This window comes from Uranotaenia lowii, chromosome 3, assembly GCF_029784155.1.
Source record: "Uranotaenia lowii strain MFRU-FL chromosome 3, ASM2978415v1, whole genome shotgun sequence".
Lineage (NCBI taxonomy): Eukaryota > Metazoa > Arthropoda > Insecta > Diptera > Culicidae > Uranotaenia > Uranotaenia lowii.
In genome coordinates, this window is record NC_073693.1 from 124271652 (window position 1) to 124282340 (window position 10689).

Sequence of the window (10689 nt, forward strand, 5' to 3'; positions counted from 1 at the left end):
TGTTGGAATATGAATGTTTTGAATCACGCGTTTGTAAACATTTAAATTTCATTTATCCAAACATTTATTTTTATGATTTCAGCTTTAAGAATTTTTCGTAGTATTATTTAACCCCTAAATGTATGCAGCATCCTTAATTTCAGAAAAATGTGAAAATTTGTTTTTACAGACCCAAAAACTACTGCAATTGGTGTTGTCATGCGTAATGGTCTTTAAGACATCGCAAGTATATTAAAAATTATGAATTTTCGTACGTGTTCATAAGATATTTCATTAAAAACAAAGTTTGTTGCAAGTTACCCCATTTTCTAAGAAGGGTGAAAATCGCATGTTTTTAGAAAATTAAAAATAACCGAAGAATCCAATAATTTTTTTAACTACGCCAATTTGATGTCCAAGCATCCTTAAAACTTTTGATGCATAAAAGATACGATTAACTGTGAACATAAGTTTTTTAGAAGCTATTGAAGTTGAAAATTGTTGCATGTTGCCCCAGTTGACGGTACCGTTTTATTTCGCTCAATTCAGGAACACTTTTACCTCGCTGCGAGGTAAGCTTTACCTTGGAGACATGGCCGCTTCACTTAAAATTTTAAATTCATAATCCAACTGAAAAATTATTCAAGAGTAGCAATCTAGACTCAAAGCTAATGCCAAAACCTCAAAAACCCATCCCAAGTTCAAAATTCTGCTACAGTTTTTCAAAATTTTCTCACTTGTTCATGGAATAAGGTTGCCAGTTTTTTTTCACCACGTATCCGGGCCGTACAAATCCGAGCTGTTTTTTTATAAAAACCTTGCAAAATCCGGGTATATGATTTCAAAATTATCGACCAAAATCCGGGCAATTCTGGTCAAAACCTAGGAATTACTCATCAAAAATCAAGAAAGAAAACCTTTCATGATTGTTGTTTTTAAACTTGCTTCAAAAATTTTGGGCGCATAGATAAAAATAAATTTACAACATATTTTTTCTAAGTTTGATTTAAGAATGAGATTGTGAATAAACCCGAGCAAAATCTGGACTTTTCCAATGAAATCCGGGCAACAGGGTCGAATCGGACTTTTCCAAAATTTGATATTAAATATCCGGGCCAACTTGGTTAAAACTGGGCAACCTACAACCTAAAACCTCGTGGTCCAACACTCCCGGAAAACTAGCTCAGCAGCAGGAGACCCCTGAATTGTGTCTTAGGGTCGGCCTACTACTGGGTACCCGGAGGGAACGCGGAACAAAAATTCTAAGGAGTAAGCTGTGGTGGCACAATTTTCCCGTATGTTTGGATAACGTGCCGCTATTAAGCCTACCCCCATTCTGATACTGTGATCGTTGGCGCGCTTACTGGTACTGATGATTGATGATTTTGCTTCTGCTTTGGTCTCCGGCTTGAGTAATCAGGGACTACTAAAGTGGCTTGCGTAGGTGGCCCAAAATGGCGTATTTGGGCCGAGAAAATGCTAGGCAATGGCGTCTTCCCTCCTTGGCACAATCGGCGGACCACAGCTAGGCCGTATTGGTCGCGCCGAGAGGGGGTCTCCTTGATAATTAAGGCACTAAGGCCTGAGACTTCTCTCCTTCGCGATTATGGCTCCGCAGAATCAGAGAGTGGGGTCCTTTACGGTTTAGGCGTAGGCAGTCTAGGACTACCTAGGCCGAATCGTATGTGCGGGTGAGGTCTCGTGGTTTTTCACGGAAATATTGATCCAAAATTTCAAAGTCCTATAATCGCACCAGAGCATTGTAGAAACCGGAATAATCACAGTTAAATTTTATCATTTACCTGAATGATTTGGATATGGTCCTGAACAATTATAGCCACTAACATACAGTTTATTTTACTTTTAACACTCACTACTAGCACATACGAACGCCAGAATTAAAGTGACCCATAACGGAAACTGAGTCATCTTCTTCCTTGCCTTCTTATCATTTTGCTTTTTGCTACGTTACCCAATATGGAGGACCATCCCTCCATGTTCATAGTACTATGAACATCAACACCCTCGCTGAAGCCCGCCTGAATTAATACTAACAAATTATGTTATAGTGTTTTTGAATTTTAAACAAAAGTAACTAGATATTATAAATATCGTATCCTAACTCCCTACCTAACATTTAACAAACGACACAACAGCTTATACATTACATTTGGAAACATTGAAAAACATCTAAAGCGTTTTGTAACAACGGTTACAAACCTTAACATAGAAATTCAGGTCTGAATATTTAATTTTAAATTAAACCCATTTCGGAGGTTCTGGTTCCACATTCTCATAACAAAAATGGTATTTCTACATATTTTCGTATTTCTGATTTTGTATCAAGTCTAGTGTTGACAACTGGGAGCACTGCCAATTTGAAGCGACGCGACGCCAAATGCCAAACTACAGTTCAGTGGCCAGTTGTAGATGTCTCCCGTTTGGAAAAGACGAGTTCCGGAAAACATTTTCTACCACCCGCGCAAAGTACATGCAAAATTGAAAAATCTAGCTAAATTATTATATAACCTACCTACCTAAACTATAGTCTTAATTTTAAATAATCTTAATCGCTAAAAGCAGTGAACTGAATTGTGGTAATAAGTGAAAAGTTCCTACATCAGTCCACCAGGTTCGTTCTTCCCGCTGCTTGCTAAACGGACATGCTAAATGCTAACCTCTATGTTTCCCAGCAGCACCAGCTAGTTTGATTATCCTGAAACTGTTCCGGCTCTTCCGGCTAAGTGTAAAACTCTGCTATTCCAAGCCGCGTATTTAACAGTTTATAAGGTTAATTTACTTTGCCACATGTGAAACAGAAAAGTTCATGCTAACTCCCTTTCGTTTACTTAGCAGAAGCAAACAGTTCGATTAAGAACCATTACGGCTCTCCCAGCCAAGTAAGCTAGCTTGATTTAAGCCGTAAAGTAACTTACCAGGTTTGCTATTCTAACTTCATGTGAAACGGCTTAAGCTAATTATTTGTTTGTTAACAGCATTCGTACAAGAACCGTATTAGAACTGTTCCGGTTGTAGGAGAAGTTACTTCCAACACTGATTTGTAAGTTTGATACTATATAAGCTAAGTATTTAGATCTAATCCTAATTAATAAAATTACAGCTTGAAGCTGCTTGATCGCTATCGAGACCGGTGTAAATTTTCTTGCATACAACTCGGAACAGTTCTTCAAGAAATCATCATCCACCGCGGGAGATGGCAACTGTGAACGACGATGCACCATCTCCAGCGACGCCCAATGATGGAGTTTCCAACTGCGTGGCGTGTAATCTCCCTGATTCGGCAGGGAACATGGTGCAGTGCGACGTATGCGATGATTGGTACCATCTAACCTGTGCAGGAGTTACACCATCCGTTGAGTTCCGCCCTTGGTCCTGTCCAAAATGCCAGCCAGCGCTCAGCATTCACAGCAGTGCGACAGCTTCCAGTAAACGTTCCCGAAAGGTTCAGCTACAGCTGGAGCAATTGGAGGAAAACCGTAGCTTAGAGCTTAAGGCTCTACAGATCCGCTTGGAAGCAATCGAAGCCCAGAAACGACTGGTCGATGCGAAGTACAAACTTTTGCAATCCACCGTCAACGATGTGGATGAAACGAACAACACTCAGAGCCGGGTGAGCAGGAGGATTAGTCGTCAGCTTACGACTGATTGGTTGGAAAGCACATCCGATGTCGTTGTAACTCCCGAACGTGCTCCAACCAATGATGCAACTTTTCCGATGGTCCCTACAGGCCACCTGAACGGTCCAACTTCTAACACACATCCGACGGGTTCAAACCAACCTATCGCTGGTTCAACTTTCCCCACAACCAGTGGTCGGAGCATCAGTGATACTCATCTACCGACCTGGTTGGTCGTTCCGGATTCAGCATCTACTCAAATTTTTCCCGCTGTTTCGGAAGCCAACTTGGGTCAACGGATGCAGCAGTTGTCAACCGACAACCATGGTGGAAAGAGAAGGTCAGCAGTCCAATTTGCCGATAAGATAGCCACGATAGGAACTCCCGAACAACAATATCATCGAAATCCAGCCGGTTTCTTTCCCCATGGCGAGCAGGTTACACCAATTCCACGTGCGCCATCCCAGGACAGTGCGCCTGTGCCTCACCCCCCTCAAGACAAGTATAACAGAAACCAACGTCAAGGTAAGACCGTTCCTAATTCTTTTCGCCTAAATTCCGATCCATGTAATGAGCCCCATGAGTCCCTGATATCACAGTTGGGACATTGCCCCCCAAGCGAGTACGCAAATATCACCCAACACATGAATAGTTTTTCGCCTACCCCATCTCAACTAGCAGCACGTCAGGTTATCGCCCGGGATCTCCCTATCTTTTCAGGGGACCCGGAAGATTGGCCAGTATTTATTAGCCATTATACTACCTCCACTTTAGCCTGTGGCTACAACCCTGTTGAAAATTTGACTCGTCTTCAACGTTGCCTCAAAGGAGTAGCACTTGAATCGGTGCGAAGCAGCTTACTTCTGCCCGATTTAGTGCCTGAGATAATTGACACGCTACGCTTTCGTTTTGGCCGACCTGACTTGATAATTAATGGCCTTTTACAAAAACTTTGGAATATTCCTGCCCCCAAAGCTGAAAAATTAGAATCCCTGATAGAATACGGCACAGCCGTTCAAAATTACTGCGCTCATCTGGAAGCATCTGATCAAAACGCCCATCTGTCAAATCCATCATTGCTTGCCGCGTTAGTGAACCGTTTGCCGGTCGATTACCAAATGCAGTGGTCAGCATATACAGTGAAGTGAGCTTAAAAGAATTTGGTGAATTTATGAAAATGTTAATGAAACGAGCAAGCAAAGTTACTTCTTCGAAAATATGTGTTGTACCCAGTCGGCTTGAGGAACGGACTCGGCCAAAGCGAGGAGCTTTACACGCGCATACCGAGAGCAGTCACCCAGCCAGTAACCACAGAGAGAGGAGATGTAGCATGTGCAGCCGGAACCACCAACTGAAGGAATGCGACGAATTCAAAACGCTTACCCTTGAAGGACGCAGGCGAGTCGTGGAGCAAGAAAGACTATGCCGCAATTGCCTAAATTTCCACGGCCACCGACCTTGTCGTTTGAGTGGATATTGCAATGTTAATGGTTGTACAGTCCGCCACCACCCTCTTCTTCATTCCATCGGGGGTCAGCAGACGCAGAATAATGCTGGCGAATCTTCAGTTCGTTCAAACGATCATCAGTCCAACTCCAATGGTCGTGGACCATCCGCTTTCGAACCCAGTCCGCCCGCCGACATCCACGTGCATCGAAGTTTTCCTCAAGTTTGCCTGCTTCGCTTTGTGCCGGTCACATTACACGGGAAGGGAAATCTGAAAATTGACACTTTCGCTTTCCTGGATGATGGTTCATCACTCACGCTTATCGAAGAAAAACTGGTTGATGAACTCGGGTTGCAAGGACAACCACGAACACTCTGTTTGAAATGGACGGGCAATAAGACGAGAACGGAACATGGCTCCAAGGTGATTGAGCTTCAGATATCCGGAACCGATCAAAGGCATCATAAACTACAAGATACTCGCACAGTCAAAGAATTAGCTCTTACCCCACAAACACTAGACTTTGGGACATTGTCGGCTTCATTTCGGCATCTACGAGGACTTCCGATAGCGAGCTACAGGAATGCAGTTCCTCGTGTTTTGATAGGGGTTAACAACCTTCATTTGACCGTTCCACTTCGTACAAAAGAAGGTCAACCGCAAGACCCAATAGCTACTAAAACAAGGTTGGGATGGTGTGTCTACGGAGGAACAGGATACCAAGATACATCTTTGTACGTGCACCGTTGTAGTTGCTCTGGTGATGATGCATTGCACACAGCTGTTCGGAACTATTTTGCTTTAGAAGACGTGGGTATAACCGGGACAGCCATTCTTGAATCTGAGAACGATAAACGGGCCAAGAGAATCCTTGAAGAGCACACAAGTCGCCAAGGTGATAGATTCCAAACTGCCTTACTTTGGAAGTCCGATTATTATGAGTTTCCTGACAGCCGTTTTATGGCTGAAAAACGTTTCGAGTGTTTGGAACGTAAGCTGAAACGAAACCCAAAGATGATGGAAAGTGTTACTAAGCAAATAGAAGAATACCAGATGAAAGGTTATGCCCGTCTCGCCACCGAAGGTGAAATCAAAAACTCAGATCCTCGGAAAACCTGGTACCTACCACTCGGCGTTGTAGTAAACCCCAAAAAGCCGGAGAAGATTCGCATGGTGTGGGACGCAGCTGCTACGGTTAAAGGTGTCTCGTTGAACAGCATGCTTTTGAAAGGACCAGATCAACTAACAACACTACCCTGGGTCCTCTTCCGTTTCCGACAATATGCTGTGGCAGTCTCTGGTGATATATCCGAGATGTTCCACCAAATCCGTATTCGTCCCGAAGATCAACAAGCTCAGCGTTTTCTCTGGCGGACCAATCCAAATAAAGCTTTCGACGTTTTTGTTATGCAGGTGGCCACTTTCGGTTCAACTTGCTCCCCAGCATCTGCTCAATTCATAAAGAATAAGAACGCACGAGAGTTTGCGGATGTCTATCCTCGAGCTGTTGAAGGAATCATCGACTGCCATTACGTGGACGACTACGTCGATAGCTTTGGGACAGAGGAAGAAGCACAACGAGTTGCTCGAGAAGTCAAGGCCATTCACGCGCGAGGAGGTTTCAACATTCGTGGTTGGAGATCCAATAGCATGAAAATTCTCCAAGGGCTTGGAGAGGCAACAGATCCTAATCCCAAAGAACTACACACACAGCACGGCATCATCGAGAGAGTTCTTGGAATGCACTGGCTTCCCAATGAAGATACTCTGGCATATTCCACCAATTTTCAACCACAAATAAACGTCATAATTTCAAACAGAATGCGGCCAACGAAACGACAAGTACTGAAGTGTTTAATGAGTGTATTCGACCCTCTCGGTCTTCTAGCGGCCTTTGTCGTTCAAGGCAAAATACTTCTCCAAGATATTTGGAGAGCCGGTACACAATGGGATGAAGAAATCGACGACCAAGTATTTGAAAAATGGACCAGATGGATAGATCAGTTCCCACTTATAGCAGACCTCCAGGTTCCAAGATGCTACTATCTAGATGCTACTGAAACACTCTACAATAATCTTGAACTGCATATATTTGCCGATGCAAGCGAAGATGCTTACGCAGCCGTAGCGTATTTTCGTAGTTCCATCAACAGCAAGGAATATAAGTGCGCTCTAGTTGCGTCAAAGACAAAGGTAGCTCCTCTACGACATTGGTCGATTCCCCGGCTTGAACTCCAAGCTGCTGTATTAGCTGCGCGACTAGAAACTTTTATTAAAGAAGGCCATACATTGCAAATACATCGTACGGTATTTTGGTCGGATTCGAGTACAGTACTAGCCTGGATACGCTCGGACCATCGAAGATATTCGTCGTTTGTGGCATGTCGAGTATCTGAAATATTATCTACCACTTCTATCGCTGATTGGCGATGGATCTCAACGAAGATGAACGTTGCTGACCTGGCCACAAAATGGGGACAAGGTGGCCAACTGGACGTGGATGGTCCATGGTTCAACGGACCGGAATTCTTGAAAGAGGAAGAGGCAGAGTGGCCGCGTCCCAAATCAATTCAACCAACTGTAGAAGAACAAAAAATGTGTGGGGTCCATCAAAGCCTAGAAAGTCCAGAGCCGCTGGTTGATGTATCCAGATTTTCTAAGTGGGAGAGACTGACCAGAGCAATGGCCTACGTATTCCGATATTTCAACAACTGCAAGAAAACACGTTGCAAGATCAGTAGTTTGTATCCCACGCAATCCGAGTTGAGGCTCGCCGAAGATTACCTTTTCCGAATGGTTCAACGAGAAGCTTTTCCAGACGAAGTGCACCGGCTACTGGCACAAATCAGCGAGCCGAATAAGAAGCAGGTCGCCGTTGGAAAAGGCAGTAAACTGTACAAGTTGTCACCTTACCTAGACGAGCACCAAGTTCTGCGAGTCGACGGGCGGATTGGAGCGGCGGTTAATGTGGACAACTACATCAAGTATCCAGTGATTCTCGCGAAACAACACCGTGTCAGCGATTTGATCATCGATTTTTATCACCGTAAGTTCCATCACGCTAATTTCGAGACCGTGGTGAACGAATTACGTCAGGTTTACCATATCCCACAAGTACGATCCCGTGTGAAGCAGATTGTGAAGCGTTGTCAGTACTGCAAAATCAACAACGCTCGACCTCAAATTCCAAGAATGGCTCCTTTACCAGCGGCGAGGTTACCATTCACTTTCGTTGGGTTGGATTTGTTTGGTCCACTCCAGGTTAAAGTTGGTAGGAGCTCGGTTAAACGTTGGATCGCGCTCTTCACCTGTTTGACAGTGCGCGCTGTCCATGTCGAAGTAGTATTCAACCTAAGTACGGAGTCGTGTATTATGGCGGTTCGGAGGTTTGTTGGTAGGCGAGGATCACCACTAGAATTCTATTCAGACAACGGCACCAACTTCCGGGGAGCCGATAACGTGCTGCAGCAACAAGTGTCAAACATCGAAGAAGGGCTGGCATCTACGTTCACCAACACTGCAACGAAATGGGTGTTTATACCTCCTGGAACACCACACATGGGCGGCGCATGGGAGCGCATGGTGCGTTCGGTGAAGAAAGCGATGGAGACGAGCGTGAGCTCGTGTAGAAAACTAAACGATGAGGGCCTGTGGACTCTAGCAATCGAGGCTGAGGGAATTGTGAATTCCAGACCGCTTACGTATCTTCCGATTGAGGCAGCGGAACAAGAAGCTCTTACACCTAATCACTTGTTAATCGGAAGCTCCAACGGTGTCAAGCAGCCGACTGTAGAGCAGGTAGACGAAGTATTAATGCTTAAAAATACCTGGAACCAAATACAACACCAAGCAGACAACTTCTGGCGTCGATGGGTTCGCGAGTACTTACCGGATTTGACTCGGCGCACGAAATGGCAGGGTGAAACTCGACCCATTTGTGTAGGAGACTTAGTGATCATTGTGGACGAGGCAAGAAGAAATGGTTGGGTCCGCGGACGTGTTAATGAGGTCATTCCAGGGTAAGATGGGCGTGTAAGAAAGGCAATTGTTCAAACTCATAGGGGGCTCACTAGGCAATCGGTCTCGAAGTTAGCTGTACTTGACGTTGAGGCTGAGGTACCAAAATTAGCTGTACTGGGAGTTGCGACTAAAGGTAACCCGGGATCATTCTGACCAGTGTTACGGGGGGGAGGCTGTTGACAACTGGGAGCACTGCCAATTTGAAGCGACGCGACGCCAAATGCCAAACTACAGTTCAGTGGCCAGTTGTAGATGTCTCCCGTTTGGAAAAGACGAGTTCCGGAAAACATTTTCTACCACCCGCGCAAAGTACATGCAAAATTGAAAAATCTAGCTAAATTATTATATAACCTACCTACCTAAACTATAGTCTTAATTTTAAATAATCTTAATCGCTAAAAGCAGTGAACTGAATTGTGGTAATAAGTGAAAAGTTCCTACATCAGTCCACCAGGTTCGTTCTTCCCGCTGCTTGCTAAACGGACATGCTAAATGCTAACCTCTATGTTTCCCAGCAGCACCAGCTAGTTTGATTATCCTGAAACTGTTCCGGCTCTTCCGGCTAAGTGTAAAACTCTGCTATTCCAAGCCGCGTATTTAACAGTTTATAAGGTTAATTTACTTTGCCACATGTGAAACAGAAAAGTTCATGCTAACTCCCTTTCGTTTACTTAGCAGAAGCAAACAGTTCGATTAAGAACCATTACGGCTCTCCCAGCCAAGTAAGCTAGCTTGATTTAAGCCGTAAAGTAACTTACCAGGTTTGCTATTCTAACTTCATGTGAAACGGCTTAAGCTAATTATTTGTTTGTTAACAGCATTCGTACAAGAACCGTATTAGAACTGTTCCGGTTGTAGGAGAAGTTACTTCCAACACTGATTTGTAAGTTTGATACTATATAAGCTAAGTATTTAGATCTAATCCTAATTAATAAAATTACAGCTTGAAGCTGCTTGATCGCTATCGAGACCGGTGTAAATTTTCTTGCATACAACTCGGAACATCTAGGATTCTTGATTTTCAGTTCGAATGATCATAAGAAATTTGGAATGAGAAGTATTTTGGCTTTCGAAATCAAATTTGAATCACATTTTTCGAAAATCATATGCATTTCCAATATTTTGATAAAAGTTTTCCGAATATGAAAAAAAAGAGAATTTTGTTTTATATTCAAATTCGAAGTTCTTAAACTTTATTCTTACACAAAATTTAAGCATTTAAAGCTACTAAGTGGTGATCCAAAATAAAAAAAACAACTCAGATTCAGATTCATCATTTGAAGTTCACATTTTAATTCAGATTTACAAAACAGTTTTAAAAATAAATAATTGAAATAATAAATTAAGATTGAACCAGCACTACAGTGTTCAAATAAAAGATTCATGAGTGAGGGCTTGGCTCATAAAATTCTGATTTGGTAATAAGATTCAGAAATCATATTTTATGAACATTTCAAACATGGTTTTGAAATTCGGAAACAGATTCAAAAATCAATTTTTTAATTCAGGTTCAGAATTCAGATTTAAAATTCAGAAATAGATTTATCTTGTGAATAAGTTTTTCAATCAACATTAAATTTTTGAGGAATTCAAGAGAACATGAAC

The 10689-nt window shown here is 43.0% G+C and overlaps 1 protein-coding gene across 1 annotated transcript; it reads left to right on the forward strand.

The window, feature by feature from the left end:
• Positions 1–4947: 4947 nt before the first annotated feature.
• Positions 4948–9087, forward strand: LOC129752576 (uncharacterized). The gene has a single exon (XM_055748350.1). The coding sequence runs from the start codon at positions 4948–4950 to the stop codon at positions 9085–9087; it is 4140 nt and encodes a 1379-aa protein (XP_055604325.1).
• Positions 9088–10689: the final 1602 nt, after the last annotated feature.

Excerpts from the sequence above, each read along its gene's own strand:
- LOC129752576 (XM_055748350.1), top strand. The coding sequence starts at position 4,948 with ATGTGCAGCCGGAACCACCAACTGAAGGAATGCGACGAATTCAAAACG.